Genomic DNA, 13,605 nt, shown 5'->3' on the forward strand with positions numbered 1-13,605 from the left:
GACTAGTTGCATTCCAGCCAAATCCAGAAGAAAGTTCTGGATTAAAAGTGGATCAGGCCGGGTGCGGTGGCTCACACCTGTAATCCCAGCACTTTGGGAGGCTGAGGCGGGTGGACCACCTGAGGTCAGGAGTTCAGGACCAGCCTGGCCAACATGGTGAAACCCCGTCTCTACTACAAATACACAAATTAGCTGGGCGTGGTGGTGAGTGCCTGTAATCCCAGCTACTTGGGAGGCTGAGGCAGGAGAATTGCTTGAACCTGGGAGGCAGAGATTTCAGTGAGCCAAGATTGCACCACTGCACTCTAGCCTGGGTGACAGAGCAAGACTCCATCTCAAAAAAAAAAAGTGATCACTGTGACATTCCTCCAGTTTTCCCTGGGAAAGGTTTGATTACCTGGGTTTGTTTCAGAGAGAACCTAACTGAGGCTTGGGGTGCGCAGGTCCTAACTGTCTGGGACGGTGACACAGGACGGTCCCTGTGTCATCGGCTCTGGAAGAAGAGCCCCACCTGGCTATGCTGGGCACCTTCTTATTTGGGACATTCCTTTGTAACTGGGAGTGATTTTTTGGCATGGGAGTTTGATCACCTTGATTGTTTACCATTTTCCCACAGAGAACACTGCTCCCTAGACCATCGGAAAACCAGTCCCACAACGTTTGTTCCTTCTCCATCCTGTCTAACTCTTCCGTAACTGGTAAGGACCCTGAGCTTTTCTGCGGTAGCTTGTCCCTCCTCCTCACATGAGGGCCCTGGCTTTGGAAACAATGGGTGCTTATTTCCATGGCTTATTTTCAGGCATTCCTTTGTTCATTCTACCGACAAATACCTAGTGTGCCCTATGTGCTGGGCCGCAGGCTGCGGTGGCGGGCGAGGCGGCTAGTCCAAAGGGTGCCCTTCGTCTGTGGCCTCAGATGGCCTTGTGTGAGGTGCTTGGCTTGGTTCGAGTTGCGTCTCTTGTCTGCTATGTATACGTAACGTCTTGTCAGCCATTTTATGTAGTGGATGTGTTCTTGGGGTATATGGATTATGCTTCCACCAGTCTGTACATTTAGTGGGGGCCTTGGTTCCTTGCAGTAGATCTTACACAGGGAGAAACCTCTAGTGAAGCACATACTGTGACTTCCCTTTTCTACCAGTGTTGACTTCCACATCTCTCACTGACTTATCGCAAGATACTTACAGCTGTCGATTGCTTTTTCTCCTGCCTACTTGTCGGTTTTCAACTGTGGAAAGCCTGGCAAGATAAAACCAAATTGCAGTGGCAGCATCTTAGTCCAGAATCTGATGCTCTGACTGCCCCGGGGCCTGTACTTCAGCTCAGGGGCTTGTCACCCTTAAAGAACCATTTCCACAGGATGACAGTGGTGACCGCAGCCTTCCAGTCGCTCCTGGGAGGCACAGTGGTGGGTGCCAGAGCTTGTGTCATGCTGGGGGCCTGTGTGACCTCTGACTCCTCACATTAACATTTGGAGTGTTCAGTGGCTTCCAGCTTGGCTCGGCTCCCACACCCCCAACAGTGGCGGTAAAGGAAGCCCCCTGCGGCCCCATCCTGCTGTGAGGGCACGGTGGGCGGGCTCGACATGTCTGCTTTTGCCCTCGCCCTCGCAGGGAGAGGTTCGTTCCGGCCCATCCAGTCTTCTCTGACCAAAGCAGCTCTGTCTCGGCCGATCGTGCCCAAGGTCCTTCCACCCCAGGCCACGAGTCACCTGGCCAGTAAGTCTGTACCTGCATGGCCACAGCCACTGAGTGAGCCTCTGAGGGATGTTTTTGTGACCAGGTTTTTTGAATGTCTTCTTCTCCAAATCATAATGTCTCATTACCCTTCACCGAGAACATCTAAGCCCTTGACTCTTGCATTGACATGAGGTGTGAGGGAGAAGCTGTTCCCTGAGCCCTCTTGGGACATCTCGTGGGTTGTCAGTAGAGCAGAGAAGTGCAGCGTCCTTTTTGTTGCCAGGTGCTATCGACTTAGCAGCTACGAGTGCCGGCATCCTCTCTGGGAACCCCCTCCCTGCCTTGGACACCGAGGGCTTGTCTGGCATCTCTCCACTGTCTTCAGACGAGGTGACGGGCGCCATCTCGGGGCAGGACTCCACTGGAACTCACCAGGATGGAGACGCCCTCCCTGCTGTGGGGGTGAGTATGTTTAGAAGGGCTTCTCAGCATTACCACCAACTTCTGGTGTGGACATCAAAGCCATGGGGCTGAGATCAGCCTGGACTCCAGCTCTGCCTTTGGAGGAGAGTCTCCGGACCAGGGGTGCCATGGCGTGAGCAAGCTCTGTGTAGTACAAAGCAGGAGGGGCGTCGAGAGCCACTGAAGGAAAGTTGGGGACAGGCTTGCCATGTGGCACTGGAGAACCCAGAGCTGAGACGGTGTGGAAACGCAGCTCTATCTGAGAGTGACTGTAACCAAGCTGGCAGCAGCGAGCCCACAACACTGTGCTCGGACCCACTGAGCATCTCTTTCATCTGGGAAGACAGCAGCCTGCATGGCCTTGGCCATTGCTCCTTTATGAGGCTCTAAGCACCTGGTTTCTCTGGCCTCCCATGGCCACTTCAGAGCGGCCCCAAGGAGGGTGAGGTGGGCTGATGCTGTTAAGACTCCAGGGAGCCCAGCCCTGCCTGCTACAAAGTTGACTTCCTCATAGGACTTTACTTGACTCTTGGAAGCAACAAAAAATTGCAAGTACAGGACCCACACCTGAAAGTCACCTTTCAGTGTTTTCGATCTCAGACTCCTGTCCGTTTACTGTCCCTCTGCCGTTAGGAGGCCAGGGGGATGGAACACCTCTTTTTCTGGAACCCGGTCGCGGGCGAGGGCGTGGGTGGCATCTGGTGCACCCTGCAGCTGCTCATGGGCGTGCTGTTCCTGCAGGGCTCCGACCCATTCGTCAGCATCCCTTCGAGGCCTGAGCAGGAACCAGTGGCAGACGGTTTCCAGGTAGAGTGTGCTCTTGGGCTGCTGGGCAAAGCAGCCGCCCCAGGACTCCCTGCAGTGCCGTGAGCTGCCACCTGCAGTCTTGCAGTGGCCTGGCTTCTCTGCTAGATTGTGCGGTGGCTTTGCTGTTCTTCTGCCTGCCGGGCCAACTGCCCAGGGTGGATAAATGAATACGACTGTCCGCCACCTCAGACTTCCCTGCTCCCCTCTCCGAGGCAGGCTGTTTCAGACCCAGCTCTGGAAGAACTCAGCTTTCTGGGAGGAGGAGGCCGTCAGCTAGTAACTCCCCCAGCCCCCACTCTCTTTCTGGCAGCAGTCAAAGCAGGTCCAGGTCACTGCAACCTGACCTTCTGACTCTGCCATACTGAGTGTTTTTGGGAGAAATACATTCCCCGAGTGTGTTCCTGAGTTGGAGGGATGAGGTGACTGCAGCGCTCATCACCCTATTGATTTGCCCACAAGCTAGGAGACTAAGCTGGTGTTTCCTCCTTTGTCATGGGTTCTGGTAGACCTGGTTGTGTCTGAAAAATACCTGTCTCCCAGCAGGGCTCGCCTGTTCTGTCCTTATCTGAGCTGCCTAAGGCCCCTCTCCAGAATGGCCTCTCCACGCCGCTGTCCTCGTCAGAGAGCTCCAGCACCCGGCTGTCTCCACCAGATGTCTCTGCTCTGCTCGACATCTCCCTGCCCGGCCCGCCTGAGGATGCGCTGTCACAGGGCGAGCCTGCCACACACATTAGCGACTCCATCATTGAGATCGCCATCAGCTCCGGTCAGTACGGTAAGGGCAGGGCGGCCTCCCAGCCCTTCCTGTCATCCGGTGTTGATCTCCTGCCCCGTGTCTGCCACACTTCCTGGGATATTCCAGTTTGTGATTTTTACGAATTGAAAACCTGCCACCTACAAGGTGCTGTCTGGCTCCGGCAGGGACGTTGCAGGTGGATAAGGTAGCTGTGGGACCTGAGGCAGCTGATGGCCTGGTAGGCTTGCTCCTGACCTTCAGGCGAGACAGTGGGATGGCCCCCGGGCACTCTTCAGCCTGGGGATCACACAGTATTTTCCTAGTTGATCTTGAACCTGAGCAGGCAGCCTGCTGGTCTTGCACAGCTTATGAAGCAGTTGGACTGACCTGTAGGCTGTGGTCTCAACCTGCTGTCTGGGACAAAGCTGCTGGGAGCAGTGGTTTGTTGCTCACTGGTGTGACGCAGGCTGTGGGTTCAGAGAGTTGTGAGTTCACAGTGTGTTAGCATGTAGCCTTGGGCAGATCCCCAACTTGTTGAACCTCCCTTTCCTAAGCAGTAAGTTGAGAATAAGGTACAGCTCCCAGGGCTGCTATGGGTGCCATGAGGTGACTCACGTGGAATCCGTGGTGGCCACTGCTATCGCCCTCACTCTGTGCTGCGCCCTTCCGCCCTGCAGAACTGTTCTGCAGGTGCTGTGCTCCTTACCTGCAGAGCCATGCCATCTATCTGGTTCAGCAGGGCAGAGCCCTGTGGCCCTGCTGCCTTCTCCGTGGTGGGCTGGAGGAGCGAGGTGCCGTTCACCGCCCACAGCAAGGCGTTTCTGATCTGGGGTCTTGGTTGGCAGGTGAAGGGGTCCCCCTTTCTCCAGCGAAACTGAACGGCAGTGACAGTTCCAAGAGCCTTCCCTCCCCGTCCAGCAGCCCCCAACCACACTGGATTGCCTCTCCCACCCACGACCCCCAGTGGTACCCCAGTGATTCCACCGACTCCTCGCTCAGCAGCCTGTTTGGTGAGTGTATGGGCAGGACTCCTGTCTCCTTTCCCAGAGCAGCAGGGGCTGGGGTCGGCGGGACGCTGGATTCTCATTCTACTCAAACTCCCACGAGGACTGTTGGCTTGTTCACTTCTCAGGTGTTTGTGTTTTTCTGAGTTAATATTTTTGGGTGTAATTTACATGTGGGTGTACACATTTTTAGTGTACAGTTCACCAAGCTGTGTCAAGCGTGTACAGCCTGGTAACCCACAACCCAATGGAGACCTAGAGCGTTCTCGTGAGCCCAGATGCTGCGTTCTGTGTGCCTTCCCAGTCTGTTCAGGTAGCCTGGCCGCTCCCCACTAGGGTTCTCTCGAGGGCAGAAAAGGAAATGGTATCTTGGCACTCTCTTGGCTCTTTTCTTTCTGTGGTCAGTAAGGTATTCAGAAGTGGATGGTCCAGCTGCCACCTGGCGCATTCTTGAATACAGATTGGAGAGTTCAGAGGACGTGTTCGTCGTCCTACCCCCCCGTCCGTCTGCCCACTGGGTAGCAGATGTGGCCGGAAGGGGGTGTCATAGGCAAAGACACACCTGCTGCTGTAGCCTGCCCAGAGAGAGCTCCGGTTAAGATGTCTGGGGTCTTCGCGCCCACAGTTGTACGGGGCCACGGCTTGTGGCTGGGCACATCCGGCATGATGGGCACCATGCCTGACAGCCCTGAACCATTGGGCACTTTGGGTCTAGGAGGTGCTGGGAGGGACCCAGCACCCTGCAAGCGTTTCCTTTTGTCGCATGTAGCAGTGCAGATGTTTCGACAGTCACATGTGAATCATGAGAAACTGGAAACAGGCCAGGCATAGTGGCTCATGTCTGTAATCCCAGTACTTCGGGAGGCCAAAGTAGGAGGATTGCTTGAGGCCAGGAGTTTGAGACCAGCCTTGGTAGCATAGAGAGACCTTGTCTCTACAGAAAATTTTAAAATGAGCCAGGTGTGGTGGTGCATGCCTATAGTCCCAGCAACTTGGGAGGCTGAGGTGGGAGGATTGCTTGAGCCTCTGAATTTGAGGCTGCGGTGAGCCATGATCACCACTGCACTGCAGCCTGGGCAAGAGCGAGACCCTGCCTCAAAAAAAAATTAAAAGGCCGGGCATGGTGGCTCACGCCTGTAATGCCAGCCCTTTGGGAGGCAGAAACGGGCAGATCGCAAGGTCAGGAGATCGAGACCATCCTGTGAATGGTGAAAGCCCGTCTTTACTAAAAATACAAAAAATTAGCTGGGTGTGGAGGCGGGCTCCTGTAGTCTCAGCTACTCGGGAGGCTGAGGCGGGATAATGGCGTGAACCCAGGAAGCGGAGCTTGCAGTGAGCCGAGGTTGTGCCACTGCACTCCAGCGTGGGTGACTGAGCGAGACTCCGTCTCAAAAAAAAAAAATTAAAGTTGGAAACAACCTGCATGAGACTAGTCACACAGAAGAAAGTATGGGAGTGGGGGATGGCAGTGAGAGTGGGAGACCATGATGGGGTTGGGGGGTGGCAGTGAGGGTGGGACACCGTGATGGGGGTGGGGATGGCAGCGAGAATGGGAGACCGTGGGACTCATGGAAAAGGTGTACATCTGTATGCATGAAGGCGTATTAAACGAGAAGAGCTCATCACAGCGTGTTGAATCTCTCGGAAGCTCTTTGCACAAGTCTGTGGATTAGGGCCGGGGCCAGGGCCGGGGCTGGGGTTGGGGCCGGGGCTTGGCCTGGCTGCCCCCAGCCTCAGGACCCTTCTGCTGGACTGGTCCAGACCAAACAGGGTTGAGGGTGTTTTCCTCTGGCCTTTTCTCTGCAGCAAGCTTCATCTCCCCAGAGAAAAGCCGCAAGATGTTGCCAACTCCCATTGGGACCAACAGTGGCACCTCCTTGCTTGGCCCCAGCTTGTTGGACGGAAACTCGCGGGACTCATTTGTGTCCAGGTCCCTGGCTGATGTCGCAGAGGTGAGTGCATTGACCTCACAGCTGCACCTGACCACCACCCCTCGTGCCAGGGGTTGCCAGCACTCTTCCTGCACACCTGTGGGTTAGTAAGAGCTGTTTGCCAAGAATGGAAGATCAGGAAACAGCACGTACACACTCGGGTCCCTGACTACTGAGAATGGAGAGATCTGGGGATACTAGGCTGGCTCTCGTCCCCACATGCAGAATGACAGACTTAGTCACAGCTGAGCTCTGCAGGTCTCTGAACTGGGAGCCCTGGTCTGGCGTGTAGAGCAGGGTCTCTGAAGGCAGCCAGAGCCAAGTGGGGATGTCACCTGTCCTTCACCGGCTGTGAGGTGCTGAGGTGCGGGTACCATTGTGGAGGAGTAAGGGGTGGTTGCAGCAGTTGTGTTGTCGGTGCCCCCATCCTAACAGCAGGACCTTTGAGCAGTGTCTCCCTGTCACATTGAGCTGCGGTGCAGGGGAGCTGAGACGGGCTCTGCTGTCCTCATGCTTCTCCCACGCCCAGGGTAGTGATAGGAGGAGTCACTGGGGCAGGTTCTTGATGCAAAGGCGAAACGTGGTGTGTGACTCTCCTCTTTTGGCCAGGTGCAGCGTCCCTCTTGCTGTTGGCCAGGCCATCTGGTTGTAGCCCCCAAGACCTCCACCACGTGGTTTGCGTGGCATTCGTGGGCAGGTCAGGCTTGCAGGGTGAAGACAGGCCCGTTTCACTGTGTTGTAAGGTGCAGAGTGGCAGGTGTGTGAGCAACTGTGTGAGGGCTCTATGGACAGAGAGGGAACTCCAGGTCCAGGAGGTCACCTACATGAGCTTAGCCCATGTGAAAGTCCTGGAGCAGCATTCCCTAAATGTAGTCCCCACAATGTTGAGGATTTTGTAGGCAGATATTTGAGGGAAACCCTGGATCCAAAAAAGCTCAAAACACCTGTTTCTCACGGACACCTCCGCTACCCAGTATCCAAATGAGATTCGTGACTCTTGAGATGATTAACTCATGGGCAGGCTTTGGAGAATTCCAAGCCAAGCCGTGATACGATATGACTGAAAATTTTAACCAAATAATACACATAGACACAATTAATAGAGTAGATCTCCATCTCACAGTGTGTGGCATTTCTCAAACCTGTTTGGCCCCAGAATCATGATTCAGAGCACGCCTTGGAGTCTGATGTTTCCCGAGAAGCCGGTCTCTGTCTCTTCCTGTGTTTGTGCGCATGTTCCTAAGTGCTGGGCTCTGTGGAGATGGGCCTTGTGTACGAGCCCTGAGGCAGCCTGCCAGGACCTTGCTGGTGAAAGGACGGGCCACAGCCCAGTGACAGGAGCCCCTTGGAGTCAGAAATGTAGAGTGTTAGCCTCACCCCAGTCAGAATTTGCACCTTTAATGAAATCCTGGGCAACAGATGGCACATGGGAGTGAGTAGCAGAGAAAGGGTGCAGTTGGTATTTGTGAAACGCTGCCCGTTGCGAGTAATGCAAACACGTATTCACCTGCAGAAAGAGCAAGTCAGCGTTTAGCATGGAATTTTCCCTAGAGCCCTCCACTCCGAACGGGAGTGTGTGTGTCAGCAGATCGTCGTCCTCTGGAAGGATGGTCTGAGGCATTTGTGGATGAAAGGGCTAGTGTGAAGGGGAGGGGTGGGGGTAGAGCTGGGTGTCCCTGGATGAAAGGGGTGGGAGCTGATGATGGACACACAGGGGAAGGAGAATGACTCTTTGCTCTGCTTTTGAAAACAAATGTTAATTTGTCTGACATTTCCCATAATGAAAGCATAAAATTTCATTAACACCATAGCTCTACTCAGAATTTTCCAGACTTCTTGCATTCACAGTGTCATGCAGTTCATTAAGGAATATTTTCGCAGGGTCTACTGTGTGCAAACAATGGCCTCTGTCCTCATGAGGCTTCTACTCTAGAGCAGGACGCAGACAATAAGCAGTGAAAACGGCACATTCCACGTATTTGCTCATGGGACAAGATCCTGGTGCCGAGGCCCTCCCGTCCATCTCCTCAGCTCCATGCTGCCTCACACACTGGGTCATGGCCACCACCTTGGTTGTACTTTTCAGTCAAAGCCTTTTCCTGTCTCAGGGAACATGCCTGTTGCTTCTTTAAAAAGGAACGTTCTCCCCACGTGTCCTCATGTCTCTGACGGGAACATACTCCCCACATGTCCTCAGGACCGATGGGAACGTGTCCTTACCCCATGTGCTTGGGACTCGGACGGGATCGTGCCCCCACCTGTCCTTATGTCTGTGATGGGAACGTGCCCTCACCACATGTCCTTGGGACTCGGATGGGATCGTGCCCTCCACCTGTCCTCATGTCTCTGACGGGAACATGCCCCCACCTGTTCTTATGTCTCTTGACGGAACGTGCCCCCACCCGTCCTCAGGTCTCTGACGGGAACATGCCCCCCTACCTGTCTTCATGTCTCTGTGGGTTTTACCCCACCTCCAGCTCAGGTCCCAGTCCCTGGAGCACCCTTTCTGGCGCCCTTCCCCCGGCACACTCCCTGCCCTCACTCTGCATCTGTGTCCGCAGGCCGCCCCCAGTCCCTGTGTCTGCTGCGCACTGTCTGTCTACCTGTTGGGTGTCTTTCCCCTTAGGTCTCACGGCGGGCCGGGGGGACCAGCACCCTCATCCCAGCCATCAGATGTGCCAGGCACACCACAGGTTCTCTGCAAGCGCTTATCTAAAGATTGTGCGGGTAGGCGACAGGTGATTCTGAAATTCTGCACAGAGCCCTGGGCTGCCATCCATGGCTGGGTTCCTATGGCGGGAGTTGACAGGAGCTTCTCGTCCTTTGTGGGGACCCGCCCTCCACTGAAGGGCCAGCCAGTCGCAGTGACTTGCTCTTCCTGTCTCCTCTTCCTGCAGGTTGTGGATTCCCAGCTGGTATGCATGATGAACGAAAACAGCATTGATTACATTTCTCGGTTCAACGACCTGGCCCAAGAGTTGTCCATCGCTGAGCCTGGCCGCCGAGAAGCTCTGTTTGATGGTGGTGGAGGCGGCCCAGCTGTCAGTGACCTGTCCCAGTGACCACACGTCCCAGTGGCAGATAAAGCCCTCTTCGAGCTAGAGAAAAATAGATCAAGCCCAGCAGCCCCAGAAGATGGTCTGAACAGAGGCGTCTCTGTAGCCCAGACTGTGCAACAGGCAGGAACGTGGCCACAGAGCTGCTTCCCCACAAGCAGCAGGCAGCGGCATCCAAGGAGACTAGGACGAATTCTTGGGAAGGGCCAGCGTTAGAAATCACTGTGGTGCTAGAGCCGTTCTTCACGCCCATGTTAGGGTCTGCATAGTGATCCCATTTCAGCTCGTGCTCTGCCTCAATTGTTGTGTTGGACATTCCGGTGGCATTTCCTTCTGAGACAAGGGAGTATGTGTGCCTTGGTGTAGTTGCTGTGCACTAGGAGCTGTGATCTCCCTCTCTGCAGGGAGACCCCAGCCCCTGCTGCTTGCTTTCTGCCAAACCTGTGCCATTCATCAGCTGTGCCCTCTGTGGACTGTAACAGGCAGGACAGTTGGATGTGGCCTGGGCTCGTGCCGGTGGTGTCACACCCCAAGGCAGCGAGCGCGCAGATGCCAATCGCAGGGCTGCTGCGGAGTCCTGGGGACGTGGGCTGGTGCCTCCCCTCCCTAGAGGTTTTGTTCGGACTCTTACCAGGGAGTGGGGGCAGGAAGAGTCCTGTACTATGCAGGTTGTGTGGACTTTACATGGGACCCTGCTAAGCTGGTTGGAAACGTTTTTCTTGTGTTTTAAGGATTAGGAGACATGGAAGAGGAAGAACGAAGTCCCCTCTGTAGTTGGTTTCCTTCCTGTGTCCCTTTGCAAGCTCCCAGGTGATCTAAGGTGTCATTTCTCCCTCCTGGGTTGACCCTTAAGCGCCAATATGATCACAGCGAAGAGTTTCTCAATAAGTCCTTAAATTCGATGTGTGACTGTTTGGCACTTGAGACAAATCTGCCTTTGCAGGGAAAGTGTCTCTCACGGGCATTGGTGTGGGCATGCCAGACATACGTGTTCCGTCCCTTGCATCCCTTTGCCTTGAGACTTCTGTGTCTCCTTCCCATTTGGGACACCCAGGCGAGGGCCCAGACATCTGGATGTGGTCAGACCTCTCCAAATGGATGCCTTAGTGGTGGTCTCCCTCCTTGCGCCCTCTCGGGTGGCCAGCATTCCTACTGCAGACGGCCCAACATCCAGTCTTTCCCCAGGACAGAGCTAACAAGGGCCCCTTTGCCTTCTCAGCCTCAGAAGTTCCAAGCACGTGAGTCACCGTCCAGCTACATCCAGTGTGGCCTGGAGCTGCTACAGAGGTGTTGGGCAGGCCATACCTGTGCCGCCATCTTTCCCCTCCTGCCTCATTTCATCCCCCGCGGCATCCAGGATTGATTGTGCTTTCCTAACCTACTTGGACCTACTCTCCCTCCTCCCTACCATTCCTCTTCCCCGACACGTAGCACGCAGCGGCCCTCAAGGCCAGCCCTAGCCCCTCCACTGCTTCTCTCCTCATCCACAGTGGAGAAGGTGAAAAGAGGAGGGAAAGGCCTTTAGTGTGGATAAGCAGGTGGATGCCCTCTGTCCTGCAGTCTCACCAGCCCCCCACAGCCACTGTAGACCACAGGCAGGCCCTGCACTGCACCAATGGGAGGACGTCGAGAGGACAGTGGACTTCCAGGCAAGAGCTTCCTTCTTTTGTCTCACGAGTTTTTCTTAGAGCTCTTGCCTGAGCTGGCTTCCCTCCTTCAGACCTTGGCATGAGATCTTAAGCAAACAGTCCCAAACCTCTTGGGGGTGAAAAAAGAAACGTGGTGCCCCTTGATTGGGAGAGAGACAGCAGTGTTTGAACCACAGCGCTTGTGTTTTGTGCTAAATATACCAGCTTCCGAAATTAGCATCTCATTGAGCCGGAGAAGACAAGGAGATCTCCTCTGTGTATCTGGCTTTGCTGCGTCTCTAGAGGGTTAGGATACCAGGCCGAGTTCAGACCACTGCTAGCTTTCTCATACTCCCACAGGCTGGACCAGGGATGCCAAGTCCTAACAGCACTGAGCTCCGTGTGCTTTTGCCAGTGACAGGAGGGTTTTGTGAACTGCTTGTCAGGGCACCTTTTACCCCCTGACAGCTAAGTGGGGTGAAGTTTTGGAGGTCAGGATCTGCTTTTGTAGGCTCTTTAGACAGCACCTACCACTTGGTGCTCCAGCATGGACTCGTGGGAGCAGCTGACTGCAGCCGTTACCATCCAGTGGGGAGATGGGTTAAGGGGGAGGACGGGCTGACTCGTCTCCTGTAATAAAGCTGACAGTTCTAGAGGATTCTGCCTCTCTATTAACTAGACAGGTGATACGCATTTCCTTGCCACATTAAGGGAAAATGGTGTCATTTGTTGCAGGAAAACAATGGATGCATTTTCTCCTGGCCTAAATGAATATTTATGTACAAACATAGGCAACTGTTAAAGGCTAGAATTTTCAAAAGATCCAAACAGAGACTTCCTGCATCTTCTGCCTTTCCAACAGAAGCGGTGATCGTCTCAGTGTGAGCCAGTGGCTTCCTTTGTGCATTTGAGCATGCTGTAATTAAGATGAGATCAGTTTCTTAGAAAAAGCTTTCCCGAATCCCTCTTTCCTTGTCTGGGATCTTTGCTGATTCGCCTTTTCTGGAGATTGGGACAGAGCATCTGTGGTCCAGGGCAGTTAGTCCTCTGGCCTTGAGGGTGTTGTGGATGTGTATGGTGAGCGGGCACTGCGCGCCTCGGGATGCCTAGTTCGTGGCTTCCTGGCTGTTCTGTCCTTCTGTATCTTGTAGCTGTAGGGTGCCAGCTCCGGTCGGGGGTCTTGGCGGCGTTTCTGTGGTTGGCCTCCTTGCTTTGCCGCACCTCCAGGTTCTGGGCGTGAGAGGCCATGGCCTCGTTTCTGGTGGATAACCTCTTTAGTTTAATAGCATCTTTAATTAGATCACAGCATTGAATTCAACGTTTCTTCTGCAAAGAAAGCTGTGGGGCATAAGACACCAGGAACGAGGGAGGAGGAAGACAGTTTTGTTTTCTCTTTAAACCTTGAGCTCTAGCCGATGCATTTGTCAGGAAATTCGACACTTTGTGTTAAGAAAACAAGGAAAGAGGCCTGACACAGTGGCTCAGGCCTGTAATCCCAGCACTTTGGGAGGCCGAGGCGGGCGGATCACCTGAGGTCGGGAGTATGAGACCATCCTGACCAACATGGAGAAACCCCGTCTCTATTAAAAATACAAAATTAGCTGGGCGTGGTGGTGCACGCCTGTAATCCCAGCTACTTAGGGAGGCTGAGGCAGGAGAATCGCTTGAACCCCGGAGGTGGAGGTTGCGGTGAGTCGAGATCGCACCACTGCACTCCAGCCTGGGCAACAAGAGCGAAACTCGGTCTCAAGGAAAAAAAAGAAAGCAAGGAAAGAGTGATTTACAACCAAGGAAAGACACCCACAGCACACCCTTCGCGGGTGTCAGCGCTCTCCTGACATCACTGTGGCTGCGTGTCCTTGGGGTGGGTGAGGTGTGGGGAGCCAAGCCCCTGGCCCTGCCTCCCGCGCCCCGCCCCGCTTCTCTCCCTTCTCGGTTAAGCCATAGCGAGGCCTCCGCTCGTTTCAGATGTGAATTTGTTTTATAGATTATAAATATGCATATACAGTGTATGTATAAAGCAGAATGCCTGCCTTTCCTGGTTATTTTTTGTACCATATTGTAAATTATATTATTTATTCTTTACCAATTTTGGGAATAAAAGGTGTTTTGGTTATTTAATATAATAAGAGCTGTTAAACTTCTGTTTAAATTTCCAGTTCAACTTGTAAATGTTTTTATTGTGCATAAATACATACTAATGTTGATCTAAGGCCTGTCGTTTGTGCCTGTTCTTCAGGGCCACGTGCCTGTGCGGGCCGTCCCTGGTGGGCAGGTGTGGCCCAGGTGAGGCCCCGCGATCG

The 13,605-nt window shown here is 54.1% G+C and overlaps 1 protein-coding gene across 1 annotated transcript in view; it reads left to right on the top strand.

The window, feature by feature from the left end:
• CRAMP1L (Crm, cramped-like (Drosophila)) overlaps positions 1–13,514 on the top strand; it is a 62,366-nt gene extending 48,852 nt beyond the window's left edge. Inside the window, exons 13-20 of the mRNA XM_011966940.1 lie at positions 617–698; positions 1,613–1,717; positions 1,962–2,140; positions 2,882–2,947; positions 3,491–3,722; positions 4,529–4,693; positions 6,494–6,639; positions 9,516–13,514. Of these exons, the coding sequence (XP_011822330.1) occupies positions 617–698; positions 1,613–1,717; positions 1,962–2,140; positions 2,882–2,947; positions 3,491–3,722; positions 4,529–4,693; positions 6,494–6,639; positions 9,516–9,680 (1,140 nt within the window). The 3' untranslated portion in view covers positions 9,681–13,514. The remainder of the gene's footprint in view (positions 1–616; positions 699–1,612; positions 1,718–1,961; positions 2,141–2,881; positions 2,948–3,490; positions 3,723–4,528; positions 4,694–6,493; positions 6,640–9,515) is intronic.
• The last annotated feature ends 91 nt before the right edge of the window (positions 13,515–13,605 follow it).

This window comes from Mandrillus leucophaeus, unplaced genomic scaffold (assembly GCF_000951045.1).
Source record: "Mandrillus leucophaeus isolate KB7577 unplaced genomic scaffold, Mleu.le_1.0 Scaffold78, whole genome shotgun sequence".
In the NCBI taxonomy this organism is placed as follows: Eukaryota; Metazoa; Chordata; class Mammalia; order Primates; family Cercopithecidae; genus Mandrillus; species Mandrillus leucophaeus.